At 32.6% G+C, this 20,363-nt stretch overlaps 1 protein-coding gene across 1 annotated transcript; it reads right to left on the bottom strand.

The window, feature by feature from the left end:
* Positions 1-1,010: 1,010 nt before the first annotated feature.
* On the bottom strand, positions 1,011-20,229 carry LOC131844646 (translocation protein SEC62). The gene is made up of 9 exons (XM_059193585.1): positions 20,076-20,229; positions 9,876-10,002; positions 7,510-7,643; positions 6,041-6,166; positions 5,307-5,509; positions 4,566-4,679; positions 3,597-3,669; positions 2,856-3,028; positions 1,011-2,285 (listed from the first exon to the last, which is right to left on the bottom strand). The coding sequence occupies exons 1-9, from the start codon at positions 20,109-20,111 to the stop codon at positions 2,150-2,152; spliced, it is 1,122 nt and encodes a 373-aa protein (XP_059049568.1). The 5' UTR covers positions 20,112-20,229; the 3' UTR covers positions 1,011-2,149.
* Between the last annotated feature and the right edge of the window lie 134 nt (positions 20,230-20,363).

The raw sequence follows: 20,363 nt of genomic DNA, 5'->3' as shown, positions 1-20,363 counted from the left end.
TTCATCAATTCATTCTCAAGAACAGAAACAATTGTAATACAAAGGATTTTGGACTTTCTGTACATATGAATATAAAATAAAAAAATAAAGACTTTAGAGGATCTGTACTCTTAAATTAAAATTAATATTATTTATATCTTGGTTTGGTTGGAAGTTCCATGTCATTATAACAGTTTATTGATAAATGAATGTTAAAAAGATGAAAGTTGACAATAATATCGTTGTGACAAAATACTATAATATTTATTACCTGTCACTGTGTAATTGTTTCACGACAAAGTTCAAAATCCATCGAATAACAATAACAGTACCGTCTATACTTAGTACAGCACCAAATAAATCACAAAACATATTAATGGACATAACAAAACAAATAATATGCATATTGTTATATGCATAAATACAGCACAAAATTTGTCTATATAGGTTATACGAATACATAGGGCAAGATTAATATCTAAATTCATTTTTACGGTAGTAGTGTACATTACACGGCAAATTAACAGATAATAAATTGCAATAACACATGAGTTACAATCGCATCACAAGTCCTCAATATATCTTCCATACATAAAGTTATGATATACATGAGGAAATGTAAACAAACAAATCACAGCCCTACGATTGTAATTGTCTATGAATTACCCACTTTTTTTGTACAACTGTCAAGAGAAAAATTGAAAAGAACAATTTTTGGCAACATTAGGATCAGACGACGACATGAGTGCGACAGGTACAACAGGTCAAATATGTGATTCCGTGGTGCTATTCTCATAATATATGATGACATGAGAATAGTGGCCAGTGGTAGTGATTGCCATTCATCAAATCGGTCGTCAGTTCTTTTTTCTTGTAAATAGAATGGTTTTACCGTTCTAATTACAAAAAAAATAGTACTAAACGAGACATTTTTGAAACTCAGTCGAGAGTTACAAAACTTTCATTCACCCTTCATGACTATTTTAACATTTCCAAGTCTATTAAGCGTGTAACGTACACTGAGCTACATTGTAATTTTAACTATTGTAATTATACATTAGTGCGAAGATGACGAAATAAATCACTAACCATGATTTATATTTATAGCAAAATTCTTGAGGCTTTAATCGAAAAACATGTAACATCATAACAATACCCTTGATTCGGAATACTTCCCAGGGTTGCCAGCCTTAAAACACATAGTTCTGTACGAGAACATTGAAAATCTGTCAAAATGTATTAGCTGAATTTGGCTGTCTAACCTCGTTTATAACATTTGAACAGATCCGTCAAAACTTTATTATTTTATAACATCCTTATGGATGAAAATGTCCTCGTACAGAAGGTTAATCACCTTATATTTCAGAGGATCCTCGTAGGTTGGCACCCCTGTTCCAATTATTACTAATTCATCTAGTATCAGAACGCAGTGGGTCAGTGACAAATAATACTGTTTTGAGATATCAATTCACATCTCAATATAAATCTTCATACTTCTTTAACAATTACAGTAAATAAATAATGTAAATAAATGCATTTTATATATCAATTAATTTCGTATCAATATTTTTAACATGTCCACAGAGCATTGCGGTTAAAGCCCTTTCTATAACCCTGTATAAATAATTAAAAAGTAAATCTGTCGACACAAAATAGTATATTTACAGTAATACCATATAATTACGTTTTATAAAATTTATTCAACTTCTATTTTGCTGATATAATATAATATATATTAAAATGTAGTATAGCATAGTTTAATATTAAATGTCTAAAGTTTTCTAACAATTATGCAACTCATCTCAGAACAGACAATTATTATTTTTTTAATGCATATTTTCTTCTTTTTCGCCATATAATTTGAATTCAGCAAAGCAAAAAACACAAAATAATTCTAATGTACGTTCATTAAGTATATTTATAACCAATTTCTATATCAGATTTTATACTTTGATAATTTAGTTGTTTATCATTGTTCTGTAATATTATGCCACTGGATATTTTATGCAAACATAATGCTTAGAATTCTCAATAATATCAGTCTAATAAAACTACAGCGTGATACCGCAATGCTATGTCTTACAGCAGCCCTGATATCGTGTATAAAGAATTTTATATGAGTTTAACTTGCCACTACCCAGTGCGTTCACGTCATACGAATGTACCGGGTCTACGCATTAGAATCTTCGTCGGGTTCGACGTCATCTGGCCCCACGATCTCGAAGTCTCGATCTGTTGAAGAACGCTGACTGTTCTCCGACTCCGATTCGGATTGCTTGTCTGTGTTGGTCAGCAGAGGTTCCTCTCTGTCGAGTGTATAAAGAATCACTGTAAATTATATGACCAAACTAAACGAGAGTGAGACAGTTATCGCCAAACCGTGTAGTAACGCGACTAAACCGGCCGTGATTTCGAATATGATACTAAAATTTTGTGTCAATTTATATAACAGCTCTCTGGCGATGAAAGCATCGGTATCAAAGCAAAATTAACAAATAATATTAATAATATCTCACAACAATTTAATCAGGACCATCTAGTCCCAAGCTAAGCAGAACTTGTGTTATGAGTACTAGACAATTGATGAACATATATAGATGTATATATTTTTTATAAACACATGCATATTTCATATAGGAAACACCCAGATCGATACATACAAATATATTCATGAATACAAATGTTTGTGCCGTGTGAAATCGAACCTGCGACCATCGGAAGTAAGGAGCCGTCCAATATCACGCTTGCCCGCGCGCAATTTGCAATTAAGAAAGAGATTTAATACAAAAAAAATACTTCATCAGGATGATCATCAGCTTGTTTGACATTCCAATTATTCAAAAATAGTGATGATCTTGATCATGATGATGACATACTTAGCTTCCCCAGTATCTGTCTCTGGCGGGGCCTCGGGTACGCTGTGCTCCGGCTGTTGCTCGGTCAACAGTGGTGTCTTCTCGCTCTCGTCGTCGGACTGTTTGTCTTTCTTGCGTTTCTTCTTATTTTTAGATGACTTGTCGCTGTCCGAACCCGGCCCGCGATACTCGTACTAAAATGGTGGAAGGTTCTAGAATTAGAACTTGTTACTTTCTTAGCTATGTTTTTTATTTGGGGGTTTAAGACTATTGTCAGATGCTAAGACCTGTAGCACTGCGACCTGCATAGATCTATTGTGCTCGCCCTATTTCAAAGTTCGCTACTTAGACCAGTCAGGGACAAGAATTGAAGAATATTCTTAGCAGCGATGGTATTTATCTCCTCAGGATAGAGTGTATCCTTACCCAAAGGAAATATTTCAGTTTTGCATGAGTGGGCTACAACTACACATCCTATGTGGATGTGTAGTGGCGTTTCGTCTTCAGCTTGGCAAAAGCTGCAGATTTTTGTAGACCACAGGCATAGTTCTCTTTACTGCGATAAATATTTGTGCAGGAGCTTGTAAGCTTTATTTCGATTGAAGAGTGAGAAAGTCCCTAACTTTGGTAAGAGCACTGGGCCTAGTGGTAAGAAAATAGAAAAAGTAGGTTCTAATCCCGTCCGGGTTAATTTTTTATAATAAAAAAATAATATTCTTGTAATAGTTGTATTATTTTGTAAACTTTGGTGATTTTACATACCTTATAAAGCGGCCAGAAGGAAGCAAAGAATCCTACGTCTTCCGTAAGGTTTGGCAGTAACCACAGATGATGCCTGGGGACAAACAATAAAAATGCTTAATTTACAATATCTTTTATGATTAAATATACTAATAGGTAGTTGACTTATTTGCGGGTGCAAACGATTACAACACTTCCAACGATAACTCAATCATGTAAGTATGATTTATCAATCATACATACATACCTATCGTAATCATAAGTCTTATATAGTCGGATAAAAAATAGTGCCAGATTCATAATTTTTGTTGCTTCATAAGCTTTAGTCTCGCGTCTACAAGTCTAGCGGTTTACTTCCATTAGTCGCGAGTTCGATTCTCTTACAATACAAACATGTATTCATTAGTAGGATTGTTTCTGTTAGTCTGTAAAAGGGGTAAAAGTATTTGTTTCAAGTAAAGATAATAAGAAACGTCGGTAGTCCCCTCTTATCTTGTTGGATTAAAATAATAATAAATTTATTAAGACACAATTATATATCATTTTATCATAAATCATTTTCATAAAGTATTTGTGATTATATGAGCTTGGGAACTTAATTAGGCACGAATATACTGCAAAACGTGGGCTTCTCAAGTATTGTGTTCACTACATTGATCATTGACAATCCTTCTGATTAGGGGCGAAGGCAATTGATAGTAATCCTATTGCCATGTACCATGTACCAACAATGTACCACAGCAGATTGGCCTCCACACGATCCCTCCTTGAATAACGATCGAACGATCCCTTCCTGATAAATAACTGGTGAATTTACCACGATGGGCTAACTGATCTGACCTCATGCTCATCCTATCATCCCCCACTGGTGCCCCGTCAGCGTAAACCGTTAGCGCAGGCGGGTAAACCATATCATAATAATTCATTATGAAAATCCCTCTAACTACCCCATCCGGGATAGCAGTTGTGACTGTATGTTTTTGTGTTTACCTAGATAGAGTTAGTATCCAAACTAGACAGAACACGACGACGCGGAGGACAGCCAGGACAATGATCATCACCAGGAAGGCTGCAGCGGCAACACTTAAATAGTATACGCCTTTTCTGTAACATAAAAAAAATATCTTATTAATCTTATAAACGCGAAAATTTGTGAGTATGGATAGATGTTTGTCACTCTTTCCCGCAAAAACTACTAACGGATTTTGATGAAACTTTACAGTAATATAGCTTGTACATTAGAATAACATATAGGCTATAAACATTACGACGGTGAAATCGGGGCTCAGTTAGTATTATAAATGCAAAAGTAACACTGTCGTTTTGTCTGTGTCGCGGTTTCACGCCAAAACTACTGAACCAATTTAGATGATATTTTGTAAACATGTCATTTGGTACGTCCTAGGTCTAGGCTATCTGTTTTGTCTAGGACGACAGGACCAAGGACATAGGCTAAATTTTAATGCGAAAAAAGTGTTCATAATTAATCTCCCCTTTTGGGGGTTGAAAGGGGAGATGAAAGGTTGTATGGAAGTATCGTCATTTTTAAAGCTAGAAGTTTGAAACTTATTTTTAGGTCGTCCATTAAATATAAATCTATATGACATTCAAAGTTCCTAAAATTTTACCCTTAAGAGGGTAAACTAAAATTAAAAGAGGATGAAAGTTAGTATGAAATCGTATTTATAATATTTGGAAGGATAATTCTAATATAAGTAAGGTAATATGTACCTGACAGTAGCAGGCCACAGTGGGAACATGCAGAGCACGATGGTACTAAGGACGACGAGAGAGCCACACAGCCAGTAGTACCACGGGATCGGGTTGTAGATCCATACGTAAGCATCCGTTGTGTCCAGGAACACCTGCTCCAGGTGCATCTCGAGGCGGATCTTGCGTTTTTTCTTCTCCTTCTCTTTCACATCTTTGGTTTCCTGCGATAAAACAGAAAATTATACAGCGCACATGCCTGTGACAGAGAAATAAAAACAACTGTAAAAACAATATTTATCAACCAACTTCAAAACAAGGAGGATTTTGATTTCTAGTTACTACAAGTTCTGGTATTGTATGATATGGTTATGGTAAACGGTAACGCGGTTGATGTGTATTGTATAGTCACCTGAACAGTACTACGGACATCATTGTATTTCTTACTAGAAGAAATTTAGTTACCCCTAATAAAACGTTAATTGCAATGTGCACAGGAGAAATGGGCTGCTAGTGTAGCGTACATATGTAGATCAGTCTACTCATAAGTAGATTTACTAGTACCAAATGACAGCCTTAGCGGTATACCACTCCGCTTTACTTCCGATGGTCGTGGGTTCGATTCATCAGAATAACAAATTAAATATTTCTAGTACTCATCTAGTACCCATAACACAAGTTATGTTTAATTTGGGACTACATCACGCTGTGTAAATTGACTAGGATTATTTTTATTATTATAAAATAATACATACCTTGCCCTCACAGGCACTAGCTTGACTCTTCTCACCATCTTTGTCATCTCCACTCTTACTGGACTTCTCTTGTTCTTTATCTTTCTTCTTGGATTTCCCTTTCAATTCTTGCTCACTAACTGGAACCTGTAAAGGAGTAACAAGTGACATGAGATACCAGTTCAATTATTATTACTACAAACAACATACGATCTAGTATGTTATTTTTAACAAGCGACCCGTTTCCGCTTCGCATGGATGCATTACAAAGCTTTGAATTTCTCGGCTTGTTCTATACTATAACATGCATGTATTATAGATACAAACCTTCCTCTTAAATTACTTTATCTATTGCAGTAAAAATACGTTGCTTAATTTAAAAGATATAAGAGACTTTGTTTTATATTATGTAAAGATAATATTTATGTACATTATTACTTTTCCATGTATAGATATATGGTATATATAGATATATTTAGATATAGATATTATTCTACATATGAAATGAAATACGAAGAAATAATGTTGAATTATATGTCTATTTAGCAAATTCTAAAAATAAACACATTATATTAACATGAAGAAAATATTTTGGTTTACTATTTCAATACACACAAGTGAACCTGTCTTGCCAACTATACAGATGGGTCCAGTGAAATGTGGCCATGTTAAATATTGTGTCTGCCATGTCGTCAATAACTGACAATGCCCATGGACACAAACAGTCGTGACGCAGTGTTATTGTGTTGTGTTGATTTTTTTTAACTACAATCCCATTATGTCTGTATTATAGATCTATATCAAGTGCATCTAATTACAAGCATTTAAGAGCATAGTAAGTATGTTTGTGTTTAAAATTTTCATAATTCATTGTCATTCGCATTTCACACTGATGAGGAAACAAAAATCATTTCGTTTTCCTATTTGATTAATATTCCTTGAATTACAATTGTTAAAGAGGAAACTAACTAATGTACTCATTAGCTTACTACTGGTTACAAGCTAATTGACTAACTTAGTGTTAGTTGAATAAAATTAACTTTCTTTAAGATAACCATTTAAACTAACAAAAAAAAACAAACACTATAGTAAAGAGCTATTTTAAAATTTCTTTTCCCTTTCTATTTAGATAGGCTTTGTACGTTTTCTACATGGATGCCTCTGTTTAACGCACAAGCCACGAAGTCCACACACCCTTCGTCAACCCCCTGGCGGGTCCCACCCGCCTAGTTTTTTTATTGTGTATGATAATGAAATGGCGCACCTGCCTGCGCGGCGGGCAACAGTGAGGATGATAAGATGAACATGAAGTCAGGTCAGTTGGCCCATCGGGACAAATTCACTAGGAATTTATCACAATCGTTTCCAGGGGGAACCTTTTATCATCTACCCCCATATTTTATAGCGATATTATTTTTGTATGGCTAAACAATGTTTCCTGGGTCAGCTGTTAAAGACATATAAATACAGTACGGTACTGCTTTTATTACCTTCTTGGCTCTGTGAAATAGTTTGTGCAGCAGCATTTTGTGCAGAAAGTCCCGGACCTCGTGACGGGTCGTGAATATAGGGTTCTTGCCGGTCGCCCACTTGGATGTCAGTAGTGCATCCACTGCTTTTGTCCCTGAAAGTAATATATTTTCATTATTAATCACTTACACCATATATATAATTAGATAAAGCCAATTTATGATTTTATTCTTTACTTTACTTTCTATACATTATTCTTTATCACCCGTGTTGTGCTACCCTAGTTTTTATTTTTTTTATATTATGTTTAAATTTGCTAGAAAAGAGTCCAGTTGAAAAACCAAAGCCGCACATGAACATCCTGTCGGCACATTCTGAAATATATTTTGTTTTATGTATTTTATTGGCAGAAATAAATTATTCTTATTCTATTTTTATTCTGTTCTTATTCATTAACGTTTTATGACAAATACTTTGTGGAGTACTGTCGTAGAAGATAGATTGTCAATTATTTTGCTACGGATTTATTCTTCTTCCTTATTAAATAAAATATTCTATATAATATGTTCTTCCTTAATAAAATAAAAGTAGGCATGTATTGCGTAAACTACGACATGTACAATTGACAATACCTCGACTACTCTATCTGGGATAAAATCGTAGCGGAATGGGATTGTTTGTATTTGGACCAATAACCCCATTGCCGGCAATGTTGGCAGGTCCACCTTCGTGGTCTTCCCTGGATACTATCGTGATTAATTCCTGCTTATTTAATTACAGTAGGCAAACTGACCTGACCTCCTGAAATAATCCTCCACTGGTGCCCCGCTATACCGTTACCGCAGACAGGTGCACCAATCCTTACTAATCCATAAAAAAAAAATTGAGTATGACTGCATACAATTTCGCTCTGATATTGCATAGTAATATTTATAACACGAATTTGTTATATCAAACTACAAATGTTGTTAAACATTAACTTCACGGTACTTGTGCCGATGTGGCTAGAGCAGTCATGTCAAACATACGGCCCGCGGGCCGCATTCCCCCTGGCCCCCTGGCTGTATCAATAAAGCTCGTGATCGCAATGTGTCATTATATACTATACTAGTCGACCCGGCGATCATTGTACCGCCTAATGTATAAATATTGACAAATATTGACGACTGATGAATAAATATTATCAATATATATACGATACTAACGTCACTAAATTGTTTTGTATTCGCGGAACATCTCCACTAACAGTTGAACTTTATGGTATGGTATTAAAGTTCAGATTGACTAAGTATTATTACGAATCGTTTGTGTGGAGGTACAGAAATAGACTTTTAAAGGCAATTTTTTAAATTTTATTATCCGTAATAACCATCCTCATGCTTATACTTATAGGAATATTCTAAAAAAAGAATTAGCGAAATCGGTTCAGCCGTTCTCCAGATTTGCGCTTAGCAACACATTCAGCGAATCATTTTTATATTATAGAGAATATAAAAAAATAAAATAAAATGTTATAATAATTCAGTATATTTTTTTATTTGCATCTGGTCTGCATACCTAAACTTTCTAAATTTAATACATTGCCCTCTGTAAAATTGTGTTTGACACTTCTGGCCTAGAAGCTGGTACAATATTAGTTACGCTCGGTTCTTACAAACGCGAGTGTGGAGGACTGTATCAAAACATTAAATTCGATAACCTGCAAATCAGGTCAGTCGAACAGAGGAAACAATTACAGCGATAATTATAGTTTACACTAAGAATAATAATAACAATTGAAAGGTAGTAGAAATATCACAAAATTGCATTAATTACAAAATCTTGAGAAAACGACTTTAAGCTTACTGAACTGGACGGTAGGGAAAAATATTTAATATAAAAAATTGACGCGGCTAAAATGTCCTACATGAACAAATTCCTGTCGAATTTTCATCTCATCGTTCTCCACTGGTGTCCTGCCACCATATAAATTTAGCGCCGGTGAGGGCACCATTCCATTATCAAGAGATGACCCTTAAAAACGCCTCCATTATCCTGCCTACCCCGCCTGCGATATAAGTCGTTAGGGTATGGTATTATTAATATCACGCCAACAGATATTGATGGCAACAGCATGACGCATTAAAGTCCTAGTCAATTTGGCGGCACCATATTTCATATGCGTAGTTTCATTAATAGAATCGTTGATGACAACGTAAACATTGTCTGATCACACGTTTTTGGATGGCTAGTCCAAATTCATTGCGTTGTAATGTTGTTCTGTCTGACCGGGGCACGCTTTGACGATGAGACTATGTAAGTAAAGCGGTGTGCCAACCGCTAGCCGTCAGACGTCTGACCACTGAGGTCGGACAATATTAAGAATCGTAAATCATTACAATAATACCTGTGAAATATTCGACATGATGGTTCAGAAATTTGGTTTTCTTTGTGGGGACGTTGTTCTTCAACCATTTCGCGACCGAGTACTCTTCGCTGGTTGCCTTCTCAGACTCTTTAGGTTCTCCGAACTCCTGAAATGCGATATATAAAAATCAATATTTTTATGAAGATAAAAAAATAATAGATTTGTACACCTGCGCTAACGGTACACGCTTATTTATATTTTTTACGGTGATATTGAATACATATTTGTTTTATTTTTTATGACGTTAAAAAAGTAAATGGATTTGTGCACACACGTCTGGGCTAACGGTATACGCTTTTTTATTTTTTACGGTGATAATAATTCAATATTTGTTTTTTTTTTGACGATAAAAAATAATATGATTTGTACAGCCGCCTTCGCTAATGATATACGCTTTTTTTATTTTTTACAGTAATAATGAATAAATATTTGTATTATTTTTTAGGACGTTAAAAAAGTAATATTTCTGCACACACGCCTACGTTAACGATATGCGCTTTTTTCAATCGGTGACAAAGAAATAGTGCAGTTTCCTGGCCTAACAATATACGCTGGCGGGGTATTAGTGGAGAATATAATAATGATCAGAAAGTCAGAGCCCATCATTACAAATTCACCAGTAATTAACAAAGATGGTTTCCAGGGCGAACACAAGTCCATATAGTAACAATCCCCTGCCCTTCAATATTTGTTTTCTTGTTCGTATGAGCTACCATGTTTTTCATTCTATTTAGATGAAACTAGTCTATATCGAACCTTTTCATTCAATCTATCATAATGAGAAAATTCATTGCGATCTCTTCAGACGTTTAGTTATAATAAGGTCGTTTTTAACAGACAGAGTATCGCTTTTATAAATAGAACTTAAAAAAAAATTACATCAAAATCGGAGCGCTGTATAAGAATGTTTATTACCGATCTGAGTACACTTAGACATATTTTCACGTCTGTATCAGTAATGATTAAACATTGTGAAATTAGTTAGGACTTCAGAAAAAAGTAGTCAAAATCAGATTGCTCTGTAAGAAAATATGTTTGGATACATTATTAGCGTCAAGTTAATTAATCAACTGAGTACAGTCAGACATATTTTCACGTCTGTATCAGTAATAATTAAACATTGTGAAATTAATTAGGACTTCAGAAAAAGGTCGTCAAAATCAGATTGCTCTGTAAGAAAATATGTTTGGATACATTATCAGTGTAAGCTTTATTACCGAACTGAGTACAGTCACACATATTTTTACATATATATCAATAATGATTAAACATTGTGAAATTAGTTAGGACTTCAGAAAAATGTCGTCAAAATCAGAACGTTCTGTAACAAAATATGTTTGGATATATTATCAGTGTAAGATTTATTACCGAACTGAGTACAGTCACACATATTTTTACATATATATATCAATAATGATTATACATTGTGAAATTAGTTAGGACTTCAGAAAAAAAGTCGTCAAAATCAGAACGTTCTGTAACAAAATATGTTTGGATATATTATCAGTGTAAGATTTATTACCGAACTGAGTACAGTCACACATATTTTTACATATATATCAATAATGATTATACATTGTGAAATTAGTTAGGACTTCAGAAAAAAGTAGTCAAAATCAGAACGTTCTGTAACAAAATATGTTTGGATATATTATCAGTGTAAAATTTATTACCGAACTGAGTACAGTCACACATATTTTCACATCTATATCAATAATCATTAAACATTGTGAAATTAGAACTTCAAGATTAGAAAGTAGGGTATTTTAGGGTATTTTTTTTATTTGGGTATTTTAAGGAAATAGTCGTCAAAATGGACACCTAATTAATAATATTTTTTCATACATTATCAGTGGCAGATTTATTAACCAACTAAGTACAGTCAGACATATTTTCACGTCTATATCAGTAATGATTAAACAATGTGAAATTAGTTAGAACTTCAGATAAAATGTCGTCAAAATTGAAGCCTCCTGTGATAAAATATATTTGGATTATCAGTTTCAGTTTAATTAACCAACTGAGTACAGTCGGACTCACTTTCAAGTCTGTATTATCAGTAATGATTAAACGTTGTGCAATTAGTTTTTATATGAATGACGTCAGAAGTAGACTAGAATCCAATACACAGTATGTAGGTACTAGAATCGTGTCAGTTAACGGTAAGGCCCGTCGTGTCTCGCTCTGTCGTGTAAGCTCCGACCTATGTGGTTATGAATGTCGAAATAGTTATATAAATAACTGAAAGAAATAAATAATATTATTATAGCTAAGAGACATGCCACGACGAAAGTAAGATAAACTTATTAATATTAAACACTTTTACCAAGAAACAAAGTGGAAAACTGAATATAAATTCAGTTTACTAAATTTGTAACTTGACCATACACAAGCTATGAATATTGTAAAAAAATATAATTTTCCACTTTGCTATAACACATAGCTGCAATAAAAACACCTGTCAATTGTGACAATGTATTTGGAACTAACAATTAGACGATTTCTGCATTTAATTCGTAAAAAACTACCGTTCTTGCTATATTCTCCCTAAGTACTCATATACCTTTTCATATTTCTTTCTAAATATTAATAAATCTTCTTTTTTATCTGTAGAAAAATAAACATGTATCCTATAATTGTATGTATGACTATAATTCCAGGATTGACGATAAAATTACTTAAAACAAAAACAAGTTTATTTTCAAGATAAATACATATTTTTTAAAATACGACTAATAGTACATGAATCAGTATATTACTTATAAATGTCGTCTGAGGACGTAAGTGAGTAGGACATTTTTTTAATCTACACCAATTCTTGAGTAACCATTTGACAGCGGTAAATTACTTAACCTTTATATAAGAAACTAATTAATCATTTAATTTATTTCATAATAATTATTGAGTAGTGATTTGTCATGTGATAGAAAGACAAAAAAACCTACATATAAAATTCTTTATAATCATTTAGAGCAGACCAATTATGATTTTATTCAGTAATTTAAAAGTAAGTTTGGATTATAAAACAAAAATAAACACAAAATAATCAGATGAACTTGAGCATGTTTTTTTTTTATTTAAAAAAAATACCCATAGCGAGTTACAAACATCGCCAGTTACTAGTTATCAATAACTCCACCCACGAGAAAACTAGGAGATACTAATAGTTCTGTGTTATCTGAGCACAGATTGTTGCAGTTAAACGTTCAGTACCCGCTTTAAATAGGTCGAGGGAAGGTGATTATCTACGTATCTTTAAAGGTTTTTTTAAGGGATGATAAAGTAATGGTGCATCCGCTTACATTAACGGTTTACGCTGGTGGGGCACCAGTGATGATAAGATGAACATGAGGTCTGGTCAGTTAGGCTATAGTGGCAAATTTAGTAGGAAATTATCACGATCGTTTCCAGCGGAAAGCGCGTAGGTCAATATGACAGGGTACATAGCTAGCAATGGGATTATTAATCCACATTCCTTCTCTTGCTTTAAGCGTTAGCATTGAGATACCAAAGAGTAGCCCTACATATATATATATGCCTTGATAGCAATGTACCACGTCAGGTCGATCTTCATACGATTTCACCCACGAAACCATCGTGATTACCACAAACAAAATAAATATAGCTTCACGATTAATATCCCGTATGGGGTAGACAGATATGCTGTCAATAGAGGTAACGTAAAACGCAACACTTTGCATAGTGCCCCTACCGCGTGATCTATCAATCGTTTGTCCTTCCAACGATCCTCCTTTACATGCCCACATTTCATTGGGTATATTTGAATCTAAAGTGATGGGGCCACTTCCCTTCGCCGAACAGTCATTCAAACTCAGAAATATGAATTTACAATGAAAGTTTATTTTTTAATATGCGCTAGATTTGAACTCACGTGGCGATACACGCCGGGATGGGCTAACTGACCAAGTTCATGCTTATTTTATCTTCTTCCACTGGTGTCCTGCTAGCCTACACTGTCAGCGAAGGCAAGTCAATAAATCAACCAATCAATCGATATAGTCAAGTCAAATCAATCAATTTTTTTAATGAATGAATATGGAATGCTGACATTCCATATATATATAATAAAAAAATGGATTAAAGTTCGCATACGCAATCTTAACTAAACTTTGTTGCTTAGAATTAAACAAAATGTTTATTCGCAAACATTATTTACTTAACTCTCAAGCACCTCTCAATTATAGAGGATACTGTACTATAAATAGGAAAATTATTAAAAGGAATTATTTGGTTAAATTTCTGTTTGCAAATTTTAAAGCACTATTCAATTTCTCTGACTTTCTATTAGTACAACATAACAGGGAATATCTTCGTCAAATCTGAATGGATCATTATTAAGCCTATTTTATTTACTGTGGAATCAACATTCAAAATATTAGTAAGAGAATTGTGTGGTGGAGTTTATTCGTTCCTTTAAAATCTCGGAAAATTTTGCAATTATTTTTCATTATCATGTTTAATTTAACGGAAAATGACTTCGTAAACACGTTTTCGGACTGTTATTTCGACCCAATAAAACATATTAATATTCTGTTTAATCAAATAATCGTCGATAAATTTATATATTTAGAAGTTCGTATGGGAACCAACTCAATCAAGCAGCTCACCATAATATTGCATTACACACCGAAATAACAAAACTTCATACCGATCAGATGCCAGCGACTGTTTGAAAAATAGATTACAAACCGGAAAGACGAACGGAAGCTTCTAAAAATATTATATTTTGGAAGTTGTGCAAGTGGTCTTACTTATTATTAACATGTAATACAGTTGAAACATGAAAAACTATTAAAATTAACAATACCTTTATCAATTTTAGACTGATAATAAAGGAAACCTACATAAAACAGTTTAACCTACATAACTTTGAACAAGATTTAGAAGAAGCAGAATAAAACAAAGATCTTTAATAACCGAACTGACAACAATAATTCTCGAATACATTAAAAAAAACTTACGTATTCTCTCATTATGATTGCACTATTCTATAAACACTACACACTATAACACTATACGAAAGGCAGTCCCGTTCTGATTGTAGACGTATTTGATTGTGGTGAAAGTAGCGCGCGCGACCGTCTCTGCCACTGGTTTGAATAAGTCAGGGGTGAGCAACCTTTTACATCAACGGGCCAATTTATATTTTTAATTTTTTTGGCAGACCGCGCATAAAGTAATACTTATTAATAAGTACTTTATTTATTACATTATAGGAATAAAAAAATTATAAAAATAAAATTTAAATAGATTTTGAATGCAAAATAAAATCTCGCGCAGACACGGCGCGTTCGTATTACATGTGTGAACAAGTCGCCGACAAGTGAGTAACTCGTCAGAAAAAAATGTTTCGGTTTAGTATGTACCACAATTTTATTAAAATTAAAGTTATAACAGTATATTTATCGAGTATTGCTTGGCGGACCGCAGAAACATGTTTACCGGGCCGCAAGCGGGCTGCGAGCCGCGTGTTGCTCGTCCCTGGAATAAGTCATAACCGCTACACGAGTATGACGAGTCACGGTCAAGGGTATTCCTCGTTTCGAATTACGTCAATTATCACAGAACTCATTGAGAATAGAGGGAGATGACTATCTAGTGTCTAACAACAATACATTTCGTGTATGAAATGCATCATGGAATAGAACATCTGTGACTAAATTCGGAACAAAAGCATTTGACTTTGATGGCGTTACTACAATTGGGTTACAAACCAATTTGTTTTATTTCAAAGTGTTGTAGAGTAATATTGAGTACTAGTTGTATAGCTGTTACTCTTTATTACTATATTGTGGTATATTTTTTAAAGGATGTATATGGAATTCTCATCTGCGCTAACGTTCGCCAGCGTGCCCCGCTAAAGCAGATTTCAGTAACTACAACGCCATCTAGTTGAGTGAGATAACCACCACAATATATTTTTAATTCATTGATATAATTTATGCTTATAAACTTAAAAATATAAATAGTAAAGATTAAATTTAATTATAATTATGACATGAAATGAATGATATGACATGATATTCTAGGAATTTGATCATGTTTATTTTTGAGTACAAGATATATCAAGTATATAGTCAGTACTTGATTTGACTATAACAGTCCTGCCTGCCTACTGATTTTAAAATAGTGAATAGCTCAGTTCGGTTTATGTGCTCGAAGTGGAAAGTAAGATATAAGTGACATAGGGAATCGGGAGGAGCTCGACCCGACATAGTATATTATTATAACAATCGTCCTTAGTTAGTAATGTGGACTAATAACCACATTGTTAGCAATGTACTATGTCAGGTTGACCTTCACGTGGTTCCCTCTGACCTCTGACCTCATACTTATCATCCTCCACTAGTGCCCCACCACCGTAAACCGTTAGCGCAGGTGTGTGCACATTATCATCCATAAGAATTATATATGGAAATATTTACATCCAGAGATACACGTCGCAGAAAGTAAAAATAATAAAAAAATTTAAATATACATGAAGATAAATAATTTAAATTCTGACCTAAACCATCATTTTCATTATAAGATCTTACAGCACTTACTCATATTGGATAACACCTGTGAAAACAGATGATTGTAAATAATTACTGAGTAATTTATTTATTATATTATTTAGTGAATTGGTATCCAACTGTTGAAATAAATAGGCTATAAGCGATTAAATGTTATGCATTTTTATAATATTTGTATTTATTAAAATGTCCTTTTGATATAATGATTTAAAGTACAAACTCGTATGGCACTGGTCATATCCTGTAAATAGTGAGACATTAACTTTTTTAGAATAGAATAGAATATCATTTATTCAAATAAACTTAATTTAAGCACTTTTGAATAGTCATAACAATTTGTTTTTTATCTACCACTTTTAAAGTCAATAGTTGATTGGCATAGCATTAACCAAGAATAATTCACACAGAGCCTACCTACCTATCTATACTAAGCACAGAGCTTGTACTAACAGGAAGTACAGAAAGAAATACTGTTTCTGTAAATACATAATATACATAGAAAAACAGATGATAGGATGATGTCAGGTCAGTTAGCCCATTGTGGTAAATTTACCAGTGACTAACTATGTTGGTGTCTAGTGGGGACAGCATAGAAATCAACATGATGTGGCACATTATCAACATTGTAATATTGGATTCACTATTCCTGATAATCAAAGGTACAACATGTATCTAGGTATGGATAAATATAGGCTGATAACAACCACATAATTGTATGCAGGAAGGTAGAGAGGCGAGAGGCATGTTTCAATCACAAAAACTAAGCTGACTCATCTTAAACTATGTTATCAAATAAACAGAGTTATTATCTATCATTGATATGTAGAAACATGTGACTTTGTATAAACAATCATTTAACTACAACTCAAATCAAAATCTAATAAAAAAAATTATAAAACAGAGGATTGACAGAGAATAAGATAAAATATAATATCAATGTAACAGGTAAACAAAAAAACAACAGAAGATCGAAATTAAAATGGTAATAATTAATTTGGTATATAATCTGACATTAAAAAATAGAACTTATTATATAATAGAATAGAATGTCTGTCTTCCATCAGATTCGTCAATACATCAGTTTACATTACATATTTTAATTTTCTGTTATTGTGCCCATAATTACTTAAGAAAAATTTATTTTAAATCTCCCCATAATGAAAAGCCTATTCAATATAATTATATTACCATGCCTACCATGAAAATTTGGGATAGAATTTTGTTTCTAGTTTTCCTGTTTTTGCATCAATGTAATTGTAATTTGTTACAAAAGTCATCTATTACAATATGCTATTCCACTCTTAACATTATTACTTTATAATTTTTCACAAAACCTTGGCCATATATCTAATGAAGCAAAAATTAATTACTAATTATATTATATTAGTAACTATCATGGTTAACTGTGCCGAAATCAGTTGTTTTCAAAATCTGTCCCTGTTGCAATTAATCACCCAATTTCCCATAACACTTGTGAAATAAAACAGACTTAGAGAGTGACATGGAGACAGCAAGAGTGGATATAATGCAATACAAATATACATATATAACTAGTCAATATTTAAAACAAATGAAAGAACTTGATTTATGCAAAATATTGTGCATTTATCTACAAAATAAATAAACAAACATAAAAGGAAGTGCAAAAACAATTCTTTCAAACCTTTTTGCGCTGAAAAGTAAAACAAAATAATTAACAAAAACTGTAAAAAAGTTGTAAATTCTATTATTTGAGAACAAATATCTTTAAAAGAATATTTTTAAATCTAATATTCTCTTGTAAGATAATGTTCATAGTACTTTTGACTAGAGCAATAATTCCCAATGTGGGGTCCATGCCCCACAGGGGGGCAATATGATTGTTAAGGGAGGCAATTCAAAAATGGATTCTTTATTAAAATTACATGGAATGTGAATTTCAACTTTTTATTATGTGTTTACTTATAATAAAATTTTACTTATTGTTCATATCTTTAACAATTTCCTAGTGATTTCTTCCTAAAACCTATTTTATGGATATTTATTTTGCATGATGGAAGGAAGGAATCATACAAAAAAAACCTTCATTCCATCAGGTAATTCACAATTTTTTTATTTATTAGGTACTTTGTATTATCAATATCACTGTCACGTATATTGAAAAATTTGTGACAAAACCAATTACTTACAATATTCTATTATATCATTTGTAAGGTGATTAACTGTAATACATTAATGATCACTTTAATAATTAAGATTCTATACCATTAAATTGACAAATTAGTAATAGAATATGAACTTATATTAAATTTTAATAATCTGTTTCTTGAGAGTTAGTGCAATTATGTCTGTAATTAATGAATGGACTAGTTTGTGTATTATCAATTGACCTTAATCAGTAAGATCATGCCAAATAAGATATTTGTAGAATGCCAACTTCTTAGTTGGTACATTGCTTTATTTTGATTTACATTACAGATTTCTCCTATTCAAATATTACATTAATAAATGTCACACAATTGTGCCTACACTTGTAATATTGCTGTCAACACTAGAGACACCTATTAGCACCTCTCCAGATAATATAAATTTAAGTTCAGTGTAAATACAGTTCATGTTGCGACTCCCCATCAAATATATGTGTAACTAATAAGCTATGTAACACACTATCTAATAAACTTACTAATGTCTAATAAATAGTATAATCACCACCTAGATGTTCTAGTAAATTATGCAGCAACACCTCATCACATCATATACATATAATGCTACAGTGGTGAGGTGATAACCATTGCGCTAGACAATCCTATCAATTGCCATGTATATATATAATATAAACAAAGAATACATGTAAACATATGAAATGTTTAAATATTTGATTGCGTTTTTTTTTCTAATTCTAATACTTTTGACCGCAGCTGGTCTTTACAGCTTTACCAAAAAATAAGGGGATTCTATTCCTTCAAATTAACAGCTGTTTCAACATGTTTAAGATATATGAATACTAGTGTCTTTTGTCATTACTGATTTAATCAATGATGCAGATGCAGAAAGTGATAACCTTATGTGGTTATGTTTTACAGAAAGGAGGAAATATAATAATATTTAATGTCAAAAGATCACATTATATATATTTTAAAAATTCATGTAATTAATTTTGTCTTCATTAGATAACAATTTATAGAATTTTTTTTTTATTTTTACATATAAATCAATGCAAGGAAACAAATACTAATGTTCTTAATTACTTTTTTTTAAATATTTGATTTCAATTCAAGCTAATATTCCAATAACAGAATATTGTATTTAGAATACAAGTTAAGTGCTGCAGTGTTATTGGTTAACTCCATGTTGAGTTAAAAATACACGTTAGAAAATGCATGTTTATTTAAAGTTAAAACCAAAATAGCCAATTCACGGCGGAGAAGAACTGCGTAGAATACAAACCCTATATGCCGGCCTAATGACGAGACAGATTTCGTCACGGGTATACTTACTACTTTCTTTGTGACGTAAACAACGTAAAAGAAAAACAAGGAGCGAAATTGATTTTAGTAAATTCATACACCGCAATACGGAAACAATAACAGTGTATGAATAGAGATTACAATTTATATTCTAGGGTGTAGGCCGTACTGAAATTTGTAATAATAACGTTACTTACTTCTTTACGCTTCTTGATTTTCCGTTTGTCTGCCATTATAGAGTAATTTTGTCAACGTTGCTAAAATTCAATATGCTTGATACACTTGCGTTTTACTGATTGATTGTGTTGATTTGATGATTTCGTTTTGTTCTGCTTCTTACTTGACTTTGACATTTGACATTATAATCACAGATTGTATTATACATACACAATGTATTATAATATGGAAATAATAGAATTAAATTTCCATGTGACAGTATAGGACTGACATTTAGAAGTTACAATCAAGTTTAATTATTTATATTT

The sequence above is a fragment of the Achroia grisella genome, unplaced genomic scaffold (assembly GCF_030625045.1).
Source record: "Achroia grisella isolate CSIRO2021 unplaced genomic scaffold, CSIRO_AGI_Agris_v1 utg109, whole genome shotgun sequence".
NCBI classification, from domain to species: domain Eukaryota; kingdom Metazoa; phylum Arthropoda; class Insecta; order Lepidoptera; family Pyralidae; genus Achroia; species Achroia grisella.
This window is presented reverse-complemented; position numbering and strand designations above follow the sequence as displayed.

Coding starts and splice junctions, on each gene's coding strand:
- LOC131844646 (XM_059193585.1), bottom strand. CDS start 20,111: ATGGCAGACAAACGGAAAATCAAGAAGCGTAAAGAA. Junction 10,003..20,075: donor AAATCAAGAAGCGTAAAGAA/GTAAGTAACGTT, acceptor ATCGCATTTCAG/GAGTTCGGAGAACCTAAAGA. Junction 2,286..2,855: donor ACAGATACTGGGGAAGCTAA/GTATGTCATCAT, acceptor TACACTCGACAG/AGAGGAACCTCTGCTGACCA.